The 17,104-nt window shown below is 45.4% G+C and overlaps 1 protein-coding gene across 3 annotated transcripts in view; it reads left to right on the forward strand.

The window, feature by feature from the left end:
- The window catches only part of LOC138283999 (dual oxidase 1-like), a 785,394-nt gene that overhangs the window by 666,677 nt on the left and 101,613 nt on the right, over positions 1-17,104 (forward strand). For all 3 annotated transcript variants that reach the window (XM_069222331.1, XM_069222330.1, XM_069222332.1), the window contains 2 exons: positions 10,515-10,693; positions 14,590-14,820. In XM_069222331.1, the coding sequence (XP_069078432.1) occupies positions 10,515-10,693; positions 14,590-14,820 (410 nt within the window). The remainder of the gene's footprint in view (positions 1-10,514; positions 10,694-14,589; positions 14,821-17,104) is intronic.

A 17,104-nucleotide genomic window follows, 5' to 3' on the forward strand; every position in this document is an offset into this window, starting at 1 on the left:
TTATCGGACTCTTTTCTGGACAAGCACAGATATACAGATTTAGCAACAGATTATACATAAAGTTTTTGCTCTTTTCACAGTTACCAAGGGGCGATCTCGCTATGATACAGAAAACCAGTTGTGGATGCCCTTTACGCGGGCATCTGACTATGGTAACTTTTCTGTGCAGAAGCGTTAAGAAGCTACCCTTGAAATTAGAAACTGTGAAAACAAAACAGGAAAAATACACTAACAAAATCGTAGTTTTTTTGGAAAGCACCCTGAACTGCATCAGTCGGACGTTCGTATGGCAAGTCCTCCTTTTCTTGGACCCTTGATCACAGACCAGGTACAATTAAATGTCGACAACAACCAAGAAGGGCTTTAAAGGAAATGGTCTTTTTGTCATTGCGACTAGGCCAGGGAAAAGAGGCTTGAACTGAATGGAAAAGCACCACAGTGCGGAGTGTTCACGTGATCTTGTTTATCCACAAAGCATCCATGCCAAATTCTAATGCGTAAACACAGACTGCTCCTCCTCTTATACATGAGCAAAAACAACCGAGCAGGGCCCGTTTGTTCATAGAACAGTTAAGCTGGCAGAGCTTCTGTGATGACCTGCAAGGAGCACCCTTCTCTCCACATTCCAGACAGTCAAGTTTTAGTTTGTTGCTGTGCCAACTCAATCCACGTTCATCGCTGGAGATTCAAAAGTTAAGATTTGCAAGAGGGTAATGTTGAAAAAATCCACAACTGTCTCCTGAAAAAAAAATCTTACGCTTCCTTAAAATGGTCAGGAGAGTCCTGCACAGGTGGCTAGGTGCTGAGAACACGAACAGTGACATATGCAGCCCTTGCTAAATGTTGCAATGTAATCTTCAGGAACCATCTATATTTAAGAGACACTATTTCGTCTCACAGAACAGTACTTCAAAAGGGGAACAACGTTTTTATGGCTTGGCAAACGTGGTGAACATATTTGCTCCTATTAGGGAGAGAGCGAGAGAAGGAAAGGCAGTCTTATTAAACACCTGGCATGGCGCATGAACGGGCATGGAAAAATTACTACGGCAACAATATGATGCTGTTAATACCAGATACAACCAAATGAACAAGCGAGATTGTGTTGCGAAAATAGAGAAAACGTAGTCCACAAACCAAATGGAAAAAAGCGAGCCTCGCATGTTTTCTGTACTTGGTCGATGCGCTCGAAGAGGGCTAACCACCGGAAAAGGCATGAGCATGCGTGCCTTCCACTAATGAAATCAAGCAGATTCTAACAGGCAAGCCCACAAACCAATGAAAGACGCTGACATCACGTGGGACGTGGACAGGGCTCCGAGCCCTTATTAATCCTTAAAGCATCTCACTAGCGTAACGCATGCTCAGCCCTAAAAAGGATGAATATTGAAAGCTATAACTACTAGACCAGAGAAGAAAAAAACATATTTCAGCCCAAAAGAAATGTTCTACCATAATTCTAAATTTTTAACATTTCCCTAAATGTATTTCTGCTTTCTAGTGATGATTCACTCCCTTTATAATGCATTAGAGTTTATTCACATTTAAGAAACAAACCCTGAAGATGGGGGGTCCTACAAATCAATCTGACATTTATGTCCTCATCTGCATCAAAATATGAGAATAAGTGAGGCATAAAATTACAATAGCTCACCATGGTCTGTTAGGGGAACTAGTGGGTGCATTTATCTGGTCATTGACCACACACAACATTTTAATCATTGGCCCCAGCACCAGGGTGATTGATATGAACACATACACTGGTGTCACTACAGTGAGAGAATCTACCAACATAAAAACGACCCTCCACTTTGTTTTCAATATACTTGTTTTTAGAACAGACCGTTATGTAAGTAATCAGATAAAGTTTGAGGTTAAGTCATGTCCTGTTGAGTTATATTATAATCTAGAATCAGACAATGTTTCCTCCACTCTGCTACGCTAGAGGAAGTGACCCTGTTGTTCATATCTAAAAGCTTATAATAAGTGAGTGGCATGGATTCAGTTCTCCAGTATCACTAGACTAGAATATTTGATCTTTGTAAGCTGTCTATTGGATGCTGTTCCCATTGATTTATTGTAAATATTAGAGAATACCACTTCATCTGGAATAATATGGACCTGAATATTCTGGTAACGTCCTCTTGCTCCTCCACTTTGAAACATGTTTATGCCCTTCGACATGCCATACCATAATTATCTTTGGTGCATTGGATGCAGATCATTGCTAGCAAGCATTTGGTCAAGTTAAATTCCTGGCCAGCCTGTTCTTGTTAACGTAAAACCTGTAGAGAAGCTGCAGGGGAACAGAGATAGGTATGTAGGATGCTGATCATTATATTACCATACTAACTTTCCTGTTTCCTTCCATGTCAGTAATTTCCTTTACAGTGATGTATGTGTATGTGTGTATGTATGTATGTATGTATGTAATGTTAATGCATTCTGATGTAATGTTCTATAAAGAGGCAAGTTTACAACTCTTTCCTAAGTTACAGGAGCATTTGGGCAGTCCTGTTGGATACGGGGATGTTGTTCCAGATCCTGAATGCATAGCTAGAGAACGTCTGCTATCTTATTTTTCCTTTTTTATACTTCTCAGTCTGCAGTCTAATAGGTGTCCTGTCTGCAGGTGGGCTGAGATCTTTCTGTAAAGAGCTATGATGCATTCAGTAGATGGTTGGAGTCCACAGTTTCGTTCCTATGTGTCCTCAATGCCATATTTTGACAGATAACTAGATGTCTGTACTGCACCTATTTTGAGCAGCGGCCTGTCCTAATGTCCTAAACGCCTTCTCACCTTTTGCCCAAAAAGAAGAGTGTCTGTCAGGCTGAGCAAAGGTCAGCCTGACCCACACTCTTTATTTTCAGGCCAGCAGCCAGGAGACATGCACTAGATGTGCAGACTCCTGGCTGCCTGTGCTGAACTTTGCAAGGCTGAAGATATCACAGCTCCTGTGGCAGTGCCATCTTCATCCCGGCAAAGCACCTTGAAGCCCTCTCTCTCGTGGTGAGGGGGAGCATCACTGATTTCCTTGGACCTGGGTGCTTCAGTTCTAAGCCCTGAAGAGCCCAGGGCTGAGTGTCAATCACTTACGCCTAGTAATGGAGTGGGGTGAGGTCAGCAACTCTCACTGAGTCAGTTCCACTCTGTGATGAGTAGGGACTGCTGCCTTCCCTCATTCCCTCACAGCCTTCATAGGATCTCTGAGGCAGAGCTATGTAGGTAAGTGTGATTAAGTTTTTTTTTATGTTTAGTGCATGGTTGCATGAACATATAGGAGTGTTGGACATGGCTCTCTGTAGGGACAAATCCTAAAAAGATTTTGCTTTTTCCTCCCAGCCTATGCTGCCTTCCTGTGTTGGACCTCAGGACTCTGGGCACTTCCCTGCTGTCTGGCAGTGGAGAAGCAAGCACCCCGCCCTACCGAACATAGGGTGGGAGGGGAAGGACTTGGCTGAAGCGCTGCACCCCATCTGGCCCCTTACGATAGGTCTACTAGACACCTGGGTGGGGGTTTGCGGCCCTGGTTGTCTAGGGATATTCTGGCACATGTGCTGTCCCCATTAGCAACCCCATTGGCCACTTCTGAGGCCTGATTGAGTAGGCCTGTGGGGGCTGTGAGCACCTGCTCTCAGGATAGGGATCCTGTGAAGGGGACTAGACCTGAGTGGGCTCTACTCTGTCCCTGAAGGGCCCCACTAGAGAGGTCGGTAGTGGGCATGGAGCAAGTGGGCGCATCTCATAGGACATGCCCAGGTAGTGGCGGACCCTATGGGTGGGGAACCCCTACCGTAAGGGAACCAGCCGGATCCCTGGGGGGAGGGGCTGGCTCCTTGATATGTGACCATGGGCCAGGAAAAACTGCCCCTGGTGTGGGAAGGGTGGAGATGCAGGCATGGGTGCTTCCCGAGTGAGGCGAACTGCACTGCCCAGCATGTACAGGACCAGCCGTGGTTGGACCGGAGTGCGCCTTAGGCCTGGAGGGCATGGTAAAATACAGGCCTGGCACAGACGGCTTGTACCACCATACCCATACTCTGGAGACCCCCCCCAGTCAGCATACTGAAGTGGCTCTTTAAGGGCAGGTTGGCTGCCCCTTCTTCTCTGCAGAGGTCTCAGGGACATCAAAGACCTCCTGAGAGGGGCCTACATCATGATCATTAATATCTGGAGAGTGGTGCCTTCAGTTTGCGCTTAAATCATGACAGCCTCCACCTAGCAGGGGTGGTGTGCATGTGGACCAAGACCTAAGGCCCTCATTACGACTTCGGTGGTCTTTTGGACAGACTGCCGTCATCGCGGGTGCTAAAAGACCACCAGTGTTGGCCATTTAAGGGTGGAAATCCGACACTGTCGGCCTGACCTACAGCAGGTCAGCGGCAGTTCCACTGCTAGCAGCGCCACACCAAAAGGACTCCACCCGCCGTTTTACGAGATGTAATATGGCACAGTGGTTCCTGCATGGCGATGTGACACTGGCGGTGGAAACACCGACACCCATCCCCTCCCAGATGACCAGGCATGCAAGTGGACCATCCGAAGAGGTGGGAAGGGGGGGGTTTGTGTGCATGGTTGTGGTGTGTGCAAGTATGTGTAGCAGTATGGATGTGCGTGGGTGCGTGTGTGTATGCATGTGTGCGTGAAGGGTGTGTGTGTCTGAGTGGAAGTGGAGGGGAGGAGGGTGTCGGGGTGCGAGTGAGTACGTGTGTGTATTGGGATGCATGTGAGTAGAGGGTGTTTGTATGGGTGCGTGTGAGCGAGTGGGGGTGCATGTCAGGGAGTGTGTTGATGAGTGGGGGTGCATGTCTGTTTGTGGTCAGTTGGGTGGGGGTGCGTGTCTGTGTGTGAGCGAGTGGGGGTGTCTGGCTGTATGCATGTGGTTGGGTGTGGGTGTCAGTATGTATTTGTGAGGTTGGGTGGGGGTGTCTGGATGTATGTGGTCTGGTGGGTGTGTTTGTCTGCAAGTGTGGGGGTGTGTGTCTGCAAGTGGGTGGACATGTTGGGATTTGTGTGGCGGTGAATGGAATGGGGATTCATGTTGCTGGGTGCGTTACCACCAGGGTTTTCATGGTGGGGCAACTGCCTCAAAAAGCTTGGTGGTTTGCTGCCTCCTAATGTGGCTGGTGGTCTTAGGCATGCCACCGGCCCGGAGGAGCTCACCACAAGCCGCGCCGGTCTGACTGCATGGGCAGGACTGACTACGTTGTGGTGGTTTGCCTTCAGCCAAACCACTGAGCTTGTAATGCGGCGGTCTTTACCGCCTTGACTACAGTGGTAAGACAGCCACCACGAGTGTGGCAGTCTTAAGACTTCCACACTCGTAATGAGGGCCTAAGTCTAGAGACCAGGTGCTGGGTAGCAACGTACTTCTAGCGCTACTGGTGTGTGGCCCTTCATTGTGGAGACCACTGCACCCCGAGACAGCTTGTGAAGTGAATCGATCACTGTTGTGGGACCCTGCTGGGGGCTAGTTGAGGTCGAGTAGAAAATAAAGTGGGAAGCATTTCTCTCGTGTGAACCTTGGCTGCATGCTCACTGTGTGCAGTGCTGTTCACAGGTTGGAATCTGTGGTGGTGTGGGTTCAACCTGAGGAGTGTTTTACGTGGCCTAGTATTGCACAACAGAACTTGCATCTAGTGTTTTCGTCTTCATAGTCCAGTACTGCTAAGGTTATACCATACTGGGCAGAGTACCTCAACCCACAGGGATACAGAAATTAAGTCTTGAGGTGAACTGGAAGGTCTGGTGCTGTTCAAGTGATCACGCTCCAGACTAGTGCCTCCTGTCAAAGGGGGTACGAAGCTAGCAGTTGGTTGAAGCATCCTGGCGCTTTTCAAGGAACTCCCAATCATTGGGGGCAAGGCACTGAGGGCACTGAGCACTTTCTACATCGGGTCAAACCTGTCTGGGGCAACTGAAAGTTCATGGGCACCAGACAGGGTGTCTCCAATGTTGAGACACGGACCTCGACATGGATCTGTGCAACCTGAAGTGTCGAGAGTGTCAACATGCCCTGACGGCGCATCTCCATTCCGAAGGTGTTTAATTTGGTTACTGTCTGGTAACATTGGATTGTCTGGTGGGGCTGGGAGTCTCTGAGTCTAACGGTTGACCCTGGTGACCACCCTCTTGTGTTTTGCAGACCTCTGACTGAACCTCCTGTTGGGAGCCTGAATGCCTCCTCATTAATTGTTTACTGGTTGTTGTCTTTCTGGTCTCCCACCTTGCCACCGACACCTGGGGAGTCGTGATTTAGCCATGAGCAGCTGGATGCCCAGGGGAAATTTACTATAACCTTTGGGGTTGCAGTGGGGTGAGGTTGGCAGGTAGAGGGTGGGTTGGGACCTAGAGGGTGTGCAAGCGTATGGGCATCCACTTGCCAGGTGTCAGGACATCGCATTAAGGTACTGGAAGCAAGTGCATACAAGAGTTTTTGCATGTGTACCAGCCACAACTGATGCCTTGGCACAGGGTGGATGTGAAGTAGTGAGTTTGAGCAAGAACAAGTGAGTGCTAGGCCTGCACTGTGGTGTTGCTGGGTACTTGAACTCTGCCAGGGAGTTCATAAGGTTGACATCATATAGCTGAGGCCATGATTCTAGGCGGGAGTGTGGCTATATTGTGTTTTTCCTGCCGAAAATGCCACTTCACCTGCATCATCGAGGAAACCATCCATGCCACGCCCATCTGCACACCGTGTCACAGACAACCACCAACAAGGCGGCTGCTAACACCTCTGGAAAGATCTACTGCCTGCTGATCAATGCACGCTCACCCAGAAAACATGCCACAGAAACCTGAGACACCATCACAACCCACGCCCGGACTGAGACCTGGCTGAACTCTGCATCCACTCCAGACAGCACAACAGCCACCCCTGATGAATACAAGTCCACACAATGGACTGATCCAATAGAGATGGTGGCAGCATCACCATAATATAGAAGGAGAACCGTGAATGCTCCACCACCACTGACGACTCCACCCTCTTCATGGAACACCCCAACTTCCAATTCCAAACCAACAGCAAAACCACCATCGGAGGCATCCTCGCCTGCAGACCTCCTGGACCCACCTTCTCACATTCTGCAACTCCATCCCTGACTTCATTGCCCCCTCGCCATCAACTCAAATCTATACATCTTCCTAGGTGACCTCCACTTCCACCTGGAGAAAACTGAAGATGTCAACACGACTGACCTCCAAGAAAATATGGCCAGCCTTGGGCTCAAACAGCTGGTCACTGACCCCACCCACTCCACAGGACACACACTGGACCCTATCTTCTCCACCAGCAACAGAGTGAAATACACCCATGCTGAAGAGCTGACCTGGACCAACCACCACTGTATACACTTCATCATCTCTGAACTGCTGAGCAACCCCACCTCCACTGCCAGCCAGCTACAGTGCAGCTGGGCATGGGTATCAGAACAACGCTGGACCAATGCCCTGAACTCCCGACTATCCACCAACACCGGAGACGCAGAACAAGTGGCAGACAACCTCAAGACCTGGTTCACAGCAAGCAATGACGAATCACACCACAGAAACATGCAAACCCCAAGAAACGGAAATACACCACAACTAGTTCACAGAGGAACTCGAAACCCAGAAACGGGAATGCAGACAGAAGAAAAAAATATATTGTGCACCAGTAAAACCCCAGAGGACCACAAACACTTCAAGGGTGTGTTAAACAGATACCACCACCTCCTGAAGAACACAAAGAAAACCGTCTTAGCCACCCGCATCATGGTCAGTGCCAACAGCAAGGAACTCTTCAACATAGTCAAAGAGTTCACCAATCCCTCGGTGGCAGGAAACAACATTACTCCCTCACAAGTTCTCTGCAACACCATTGCTGACTTTTTTCACAACAAAATCAATACCATCTACAAAGACTTTGCACCCCAACCCCCTGCCAAGGACAGCATCAACTTTATCACGCTGACTGATGCACACCCACACCACCTAAATTCATGGAACATCCTCTCTGAGAAGGAAACAGCATCCATCATGAGTTCCATCCACTCTGGAGCCTTAGAAGACCCTTGCCCACACCATACCTTCAACTTAGGCAATCAACCCATCAACACAGAACTCGTCAAGGCCCTCAACTTCTCAATCACCACCACCCACTTCGCCCAGAAATCGAAGCATGCTGATGTGAAGCCACTGCTGAAGAAACCTTCCACAGACCCACAGGAACGTAAGACCTACCAACCTATCCCCCTCTTCCCTTTCCCAGCCAAGGTCATCAAGAGAGACATTAACAGCCATTAAAGAACCACAACCTCCTGGACCCCTCCCAGTTGGCTTCAGACCAAACCACAGCAAAGAGATAGCCCTAATCGTAGCCATGGACAACATCAGAATGCTGTTGGACCTTGAAGAAACAGCAGCCCTCATCCTCCCTGACCTCTCAGCAGCCTTCAACACCATATCCCACCACACTGCTAAACAAACTCCAGCAGATTGGCATCCAAGGAGCAGCCCTGCAGTGGAAGCCCTGCAGTGGATTGCATTCTACCTCATAGGTAGAACACAGAAAGTCATCCCCCTGCTGTACTCCTTGCTCTCCAAGAGCATTTCCTGTGGTGTACCCCAGAGCTCACCCCTTAGCCCAACCCTCTTCAACATATACATGACACCCCTGGCAAACATTATCAAGAGCCACAGCCTTAACATCATCTCTTACGTGGATGACACCTAGCTCATCCTCTCCCTGACTAACAACCCTACGACCACCAAGAACAAGTTCCAAAGATGCATGAAAGATGTGGCCACCTGGATGAACAACAACTGTTTCAAACTCAACACTGACAAGACAGAACGAATAGTGGCCACCCGAGCATAGCCTAACCCCTAAACCCACCGAACACTCCTAAAACCTTGGCATCATCCTCGAAAGCAAGCTCTCCATGAGAAGCAGGTCAACACTGTCTCCTCCACTTGTTTTTTCACCCTCCGAATGCTCAGGAAGATCTTCAGATGGCTCCCACCTAACACCAGGAAAACAGACACACAATCTCTGGTCACCAGCAGATTAGACTGCGGCAACTCCCTCTTCATCAGAACTACCCGCCAACTCATAACGAAACCACAGATTATCCAGAACATTGCAGCCAGACTCATCCTCAACCTCCAAAGACGGACTCATATCACTCCTCACCTCAGGACACTCCACTGGCTACCAGTCAAGAAAATATGCAAATTCAAGCTTCTCACCCATGCTTACAAGGCACTACACAACGAAGAACTGGTGTACCACAACATTTGAGTGAACTTCCACCAACCTACTAGGAAACTCTGCTGTGACTCCCTCTCCCTAGCAGCCATACGTCGTATCCACCGGATGAACAGTGGAGCATGCCACCTGGCAGCTAAGACCTGGAACGACCTTCTCCTACACCGAAGAGCCTCACCATTGCTCCAGCAATTCAGGAAAGACCTCAAGATTTGAATGTTCAAACAATTGAAAAACTGGCAGATCCTCCCCTCAGCACCTCGAGACCCTCATGGATGATGAAGCAGCACCCTACAAATTCGATTAATTGATTGATATAGATTGTGCTGCTACTGTCAGCCCCGAGGTGCACCCTGGATTGCACCTGTTACACCGATCATGGATAACATGAGAGTGGGCCTAGTGCTAACAGAGTATGGGCACCTTATGGGGGTGCAGGGAAGGAATGTATGGTTTCCTCAATGTTTAATGCAGGGCCTATTATCATGTGTTGAATTTGTTCATTGAGATTTACACCCAACCATACATTGCATATTGTTGTATGTTGGGAGCTCATTGACATTTATACTGAAATCACATAATAATCAAACATTGTTAATCATGTGTGTGTTGAATACAATTTTTCTATACATACAACCAGTGTGAAGTCTCTTTTTGGGGTCGTTCAGACGTAGTGTTGTGGGAATGTGCTGTGTTGTTGCTTTATAGATTACCTCTGAGATAAGCCTGACTGCCTTGTGCAAGCTACCCAATGGTGAGCGCAGGTTATCTTGCAGGTACTTGACCACTATGGGCAGGAGTGACACATTCCCCCTGGCTGAGCATATACTTTAGCCAACTGGGACAAGCCACCTGGGAGAGAGAGAGAAAGAGAGAGAGAGAGAGAGAGAGAATGAATGAATGAATAAATATGCTTGGGTACGAGTCAGTGTTCATGTGTGCGTTTGTGTCCTGTCCGCCCCCTCCCTGCGATAAGTACTGACCGCCGCTTCTCTATCTGAAACATCTTCCACAATATGTCCGGATATTAGTGAATAGAACTATTATTGAGCCAAAGTTGACTGTCATTTTTAAAGCACTGTCTATTTTCAATCTTGCAGTCTTTCATCTATGGATTTGCTCTTAGAAGTGGTGCAATATCACCTTGCTTCACTGTAATCTGGTGCAAAATAGAAGGTACTGCAGTAGCAGAACGCACATAATTACTGTGCGACAATGTGGATGCTGCAGATGTCTCTTATGCTTCTCTTTCTCTTCCAGGGCTGGGTCCTCTGAGGCTCACCTGTACACTGAAGCCAGGAAGGACAAATACCAAAAGAGCAAGATTCGCCAGAAAATCCAGCAGTTCAAGCGCTTTGTGGAGAACTACCGGCGGCATATTGTTTGCGTGCTTATCTTCTATGGTGTATCCCTCGGTTTATTCGTGGAGCGGGCATACTGTGAGTATTAGCCAAAACTAGTTAATATCAATGAAATATATCTCCTGGGTGGTGGATGGACCTTTTTATTCCTGACAAATCCCACTTGTAGTGCATGACTCTGGCTTATTATAGCTTTCTACCGTGACAGTCTTTCTTTATTCTGGTCATGTAATAGTAAGAGTAGATAACAGGGCGTATTAACAAAAAATAACTCTTTCAAGGCACTACCAATTTTCAGAAGGTGAGCAACTGTGTTGTAAAACAAATAATCAGAAATAAAGAGACATTTATATATCTTGATGGCACTCAATCCTCTTCAATGTCCTTTTTCTGTCTGGATTTCAGATTGTCTAACTAATTACTACGCCAATTCCCACTCTACTGTGTGAAGAATAAATGACGTTAGCTTTCTGACAGCTCTGGTATTGATCATATTTATTGTCATATTATTTCCCCTCAACCCCAGTCCTTCCATCAAGACATCAATCACATTGCCAGCTAATATTACCAACGTGAATATCATTACCTAAAGATCGCGCTCCCAGATAGTAACATACCTCAGTTCATTCATTAACTTAATATGCTGATGCTCTACTCCCAATGGTTTTGTTTCAGTTACCTTCTGCCTGCATTGCTTAGAACCAACAATACAAATACCCTTAAAATAATGTTACGTCATACAACTGAGGAGATGCACCGGTTCTGCTGGGTCCACAGAAGGGCTGTCAGAGCACCTTCAGGCCTACTTCCAAGTGTCAAGGACTGAGGTGGCGCTACATGGCAGGGTAGATCTCACAGTTGGAGAGCCTGGGTACTCGTTACAAGAGACTAACCCTTGGAGTCACTCTGGTGGTCCTGAACCTTCTCCACTCAGGCAAGACAACAGCAGACAGCAGTCCTTCAGGGCAGCACTCCACAGGTCCAAAAATGTACTGAAGAGTTTGAGGTCTGAGGTCCGATATTTATACTAGGTGCCTTCTTTGAAGCGGGATAAACTTCTGGAGGTTTCCCATTGAAGTTTGCACGTTTCCTGCCTACCCTTTCCTGGCTCCAGACTAACTATAAGGGGTGTGAAGCCCTTTGTGTGGAGGCAGTACAAAGCCTATTCATCTATTCATCAAGTGTAAATAGGGCTTTGCCCAGCTCTGCAAACCCATCCTGCCAGTGATGACCCACCCAGGCACACCTAAGCTCTCTATTGTGTGTGACTTGACTGTCTAGTAGGAATGCACAAAGCCCAACTGTCAGGTACACCCAGTCATATGACCCAGAGACAGGCTGCAGGCACTAAGTGGCTAAGGCAGGAAAATGCCAATTTTGTAAAAGTGGCATTTTAAAATGTTAATGTAAAATCCAACTTTACCATAATAGATGATTTTTCAGTACAATTCCAAAGACACCAAACATGGTACCTGTTTCCATTTGGAACTTACAGCTTACTAAATGTATTAAGGTAATTCCAATGTTATCCTGTGAGAGAGGTAGGCCTTGCAGAAGTGCAAAATGAGTTTAAGAGTATTTTACTACCGGGACATGTAAAACTTGAGAGTAAAAAGTACTTCACACTGCACCCTGCCTTATGTATTAAAAAGGAAGGTTTGGGGCGGGCAAAAGGTTTATTTTGCCAGATATATTTGTCAGTATAAAACTGGACCAACAGGCTGCAATGCAGGCCTGAGACATTTTTAAAGTCTACTTAAGGGAGCAGCATAATAAGTGCTGCAGGCATACGAATAGCATTTAATTTACAGGCCCTGGGTACAGTCAGTGCCACTTTACCGGGGACTGATAAGTAAATTGAGTATGCATAGTGGGTATAGGTCAATGTTACCATGTTTTAAGGAGTAAGCACATACATTTTAGCAGTGGTAAATTGCACAGAGTACTAAGGCTAGCAAAAATGAATTTAGTAAAAAAGTGGAGGGTAAAGGCAAAACATTTGGGAGGACCCTGCAGAGAGGGCCAGGCCCAACACCTATGCTTAGTTAGAGGAGATAGTGAAGAATTGTCACGCAAGTGCTGAAATTGAAAACAAAACCTTGAGCAGGGATAGATTTTCTATCAGTACCAGTGGACATTTCTTCACGTCTCAGGGAAAATATGTCACTGGACATTTAGGAAATATTTTCTGTTTTGGAGGAAAGGGGTAAATATTTTCTGGTGCAGCAGAGTTATGTGCTTACTCTTTGGGTGAAATAGTGTGATAAAACCACATTTATTGACTTGTTCAGAATACTATAGTCACATATATCAGTTTTCAATTGATATTGAATGACAAATTTGAGCTTTCTTAAATTGATTATTAAAAGACAGTTCTATACATAACCAGGACAATGAACTGGTTGAACAACTGAGCTGTGATTCTGTGTGCATATGTTAAATATATTTTACTAGATATTGGCTCCGATGTAGAGTTTAGTGGACTAGGTACTTAGTTGCGAACACAACAGAGTACTCTACCCACCAAATCTTTGGCCTGCCCTTTCCTCATTTAGAAATGGGCAGGCCATAAGTATTCAATTGATGGGCTCCCTTTGGCTTTGTCAAAAGAAAACATCCTCCAACAGCCCAGTGAATAAGGAACCATCAGAGGAAGGACATTATACTGTCCTCCCTATTTAGGGCTTTACTTTTGTCATCACCACCAGCAAAAATCTGGTTCTGAGGGACAGGCAAAAGAAAATAGTGACCCTCACACCCTAGGAGAATACTGACAGAATACTCCCAATGTGTGGAATTATTTGTTTTTTGTTTTTTAGTAACAAACTGCCGCTTTGGGAGTTCGTTTTGAAAAATGAAATAAAGTCAAATATTTGGTGGACAACTATCAAATCCAAAAGCAATTATACACCAAACTTTTCATACAGTGAAAAGGACTTCCATTATAGAGTTGCTAAAAAAGGTGAATAATCCTTCACCTTAAACCCCATTAGACAGTATGGAAAGAAATATCAGTTTGGTTGTAACCACTTAAAATTTAATTTCTGGTTGTTTTCCTTTGACTTTGTGGCAAGCTACTTCCAATCAGGGAGTAGTGGTGTAGTGGTGCACGTTAGGATGTAGCTCAGTGATGAACTGTGGCACTGGCCCATTACAATGTAAAATAATGTGCAGTGATTAAAATAAATGTTATTATTGTAATATGTTTAATAAATGGTCATTTTAACTAAAGTCCTTTACGTCGCTCCAAGTGACTGACATTAAGTAATCTAAACTTGATTATGGAAACATGTTTTCAGAGGCTTCACCACCTAACAATTAGCATGGTTTCAGTGCATCCAATATACTACTGTTGACCTTATTTTTGGGAAAAGGAATATTCGAGTCCCCTGGGCTAGGCTCAGCATTTGCTTATAGTCATGGCAAAGTTGGATTTTAAAAATGTCAACCTGGATAAAAAAATGCCTACAGGGCTTTGTTCTCAAATACTTGACCTGTAAGATCCTGTCATGGTTCTATCTTTCCACTATGCTCTGTAGATCTGTACCTAATAATGGGTCCTAGTGTTGAAAGCATGACAGGCGCAGGACACAGGTTTTCAGCTAAGGAGCTGCTCCAGATGGGAGAAAATAACTTCTCAATCTCTGACATGAAAGCATTAAATTGTGGTTATGCTAATTTCTCAGTATTCTGCTGAACATCCTCGTGAATATGTTTGCTGCTCGATAAGGTCTGGTCCATCAAGCTGTGCATTATACATTTAAGTGCAAATAAACACGAATCAACCATTACTGTACTTTAGCAAAGCTCTAAGCAGATAAATTGTTCCTATTTTTTTTAGTGTGTTTATAAGGGTATAGACTTCCAAGTCGGGTATCCAAGTGGATACCCAAATGTAGTCATTCAAAAGTGGATACTTTTGTATACTAGTTTTCATATAATTTATCTAATCTTTATTTTTATTTTTATTCCAGACTATGCCTTTGAGTCACAGCACTCAGGGATTGCAGAGGTGTCCCTTGTGGGTATCATTATCTCGCGTGGCTCAGCTGCTAGCATCTCCTTCATGTACTCATACATCCTTCTCACCATGTGCCGGAACCTCATCACTTTTCTGCGCGAGACCTTCCTCAACTGTTATATCCCCTTTGACGCGGCTGTAGACTTTCATCGTCTCATTGCGATGACAGCCATTGTTCTCACAGGTATATTTTCAGAACTTTTCACACTACCCTTATCAACTCTGGCAAAGATAACAGAATGATGAACAACTAGCTTCCTTCGATGAATGTATGATGATGGTTGACTCCTGTTGTGCGGTGATTCCATTCACAAAAAGCTGTTTCAAATTGTCTACCAAATGTTTGTGAATTAAATTTGATTTGCAAATTGACCTGTGCATTGATAGGTTGGTTCTCAAACTGAAGAACCGTAATGAGTCGCACATTTTCTTTCCTAATGAATATTCATTAGGCAGGTCGGATTTTGTGACTCATTATGATTAGCCACAATTAAAGGGGGCCCTACTCTAGTCACCAGACCACCATATATGTGACTGCCTTTAAGTAAACCAAATGTGTTCTAAATTCAGCCCACCTTCCTTAAAGGGAACAAGCCTGTGTTTAAAATAAAAAGTTAACTTGTTTTTAAAAGTTTGTTTAAGAGATGACAGTGGTCCAGTGTTTAGAATAAACCTTTTTATAGATTTCCAAAGGGGAAAGGGTCTCAAAGTGACCCGTTCCCTTTTCCAAATAGATTATCACTCCAACTCGGAAGTTGGTGATCTTTCATTGTTTTCTGATTGGATTATAGATGCAAAATATTGATACCTGTCATGGATCTTTGCAAGGTGGAAGGGCCACCCACAAAACACCTGTTCCAAATTTTGAATGGTATTCTTTTGCAATCTCATTTTAGGTGTCATTCTGGGGCTGGTTATGAGTTTGGCGGACGGAAACATCCATCCGCTGCAGTGCTTGTGAACTCGCCGTTGGCACCATTAAAACTTTCCCACCAAGCTGACTGGCGGAAACCAAGGTTTCCGCTGGTCAGCCTAGTGGGTAAGGTGCGGCAGCATTGTCATCGGCTCCTACTAGAGTAGGCGGCAATGCTGCTGCACGAAGGCAGCACCAGCACCCTCGAAATGCGCACTGTGTGCACAACAGACAGTGCACATTTCGAGGGTGTTGGGCATGGGGACCCCTGCACTGCCCATGCCATGGCCCCTACACTTGTTCTCCACCATCCTTTTCAGGTTGTAATGAGCAGGGTGGTGCTGTGTTCAGCGCCGCTCTGTCTGATTACAACCAGGACTGCCGTCAGCGCATCGGAATCACTGATCCTGGTGGGGACAGCGGTAGGTTGGCAGGTCTGCCGACAACCTCATAATGTGGCGGTCGGACCACCACCACCGCGAGGCCCTAAGTGTTTATTGATAGTAAAAAACTATTTTTTGATTGGAAAACACACATATTTTGCAAATCACAGTATTTGCAACATCAGAATAGGTTAGTGCATCAGGCCATATGTTTGTAGTTGCCACAGTATGTGAGATCATTTGGGGTACATAAAAGCACACTGAAACAAGCAATGTCCTAAAGCCAATAAATGCAGCATTACAATAAAGGCAGCATTGCAATGAATGCAGCATTGATACATGATGTCCTAGAATCCAGATATGTATGAGAAACTGTGGAGTGGTCTTCAGCACTAATTGCATAAGAAGAAGGAACTGTTGGAACAAGCATATGAAATGGTGCTGCTAAAGTATGCGAAATTCAGATATTGTAGTGGTGATGGAGCGAGTGAGATGCAGATGTATATGAAGGACAGCCTGCAATAAGTGGAATCCATACGTATATAAGAGGGTTGCTGTTGAATGATATGTGATACATGTAAGCACTGATTACTTATTTTCCCTCTTTCCTCAATGTGGAATAAGTGACAAATGATTAAAACATTCAAGGCGTACAAATAGCATATCTACTGGCCAAATAGGACGACGTTTTGAAAGACTGGCATAAAAAGTAAAAAAGCGAGGTAAAGGGTTCAATGTTTTTCCAAAAACAGGAATCTGAAAAGTTAAGACCTAAATACTCTGGAGAGAGTAGTGCCCCACTAAACATCGAATGGTTAGCCTAGCTATAGCGCGTAATAAATAAAACATATTCAATTCACCTTGCGATAGGGAGGTAAGTGAAATAAAACTCTGCGAAATCTAGTCGTATTTCTCATTATGGACAATCGGGTACCCATGTATGTGAAACTGGCTTCTTCGATTTGAGGGGCGATGCTGGAAAATCATCAATGAACATATGCTCTCATCAACAATGAAGAAAGGTTATGGATCGCTGGGATGCCACCAGGCCAAGAGACAGAATTAGATGTACTACGTTGTGTAATAAAGGGTTGCTTTTAGTGAGCAGTGTGATAGGGTTTTAAAATAAGTATGTGTGCAGAAAAAGGTTGGAATGCACAATAAATGTAATT

Source organism: Pleurodeles waltl, chromosome 3_1 (genome assembly GCF_031143425.1).
Source record: "Pleurodeles waltl isolate 20211129_DDA chromosome 3_1, aPleWal1.hap1.20221129, whole genome shotgun sequence".
NCBI lineage: Eukaryota > Metazoa > Chordata > Amphibia > Caudata > Salamandridae > Pleurodeles > Pleurodeles waltl.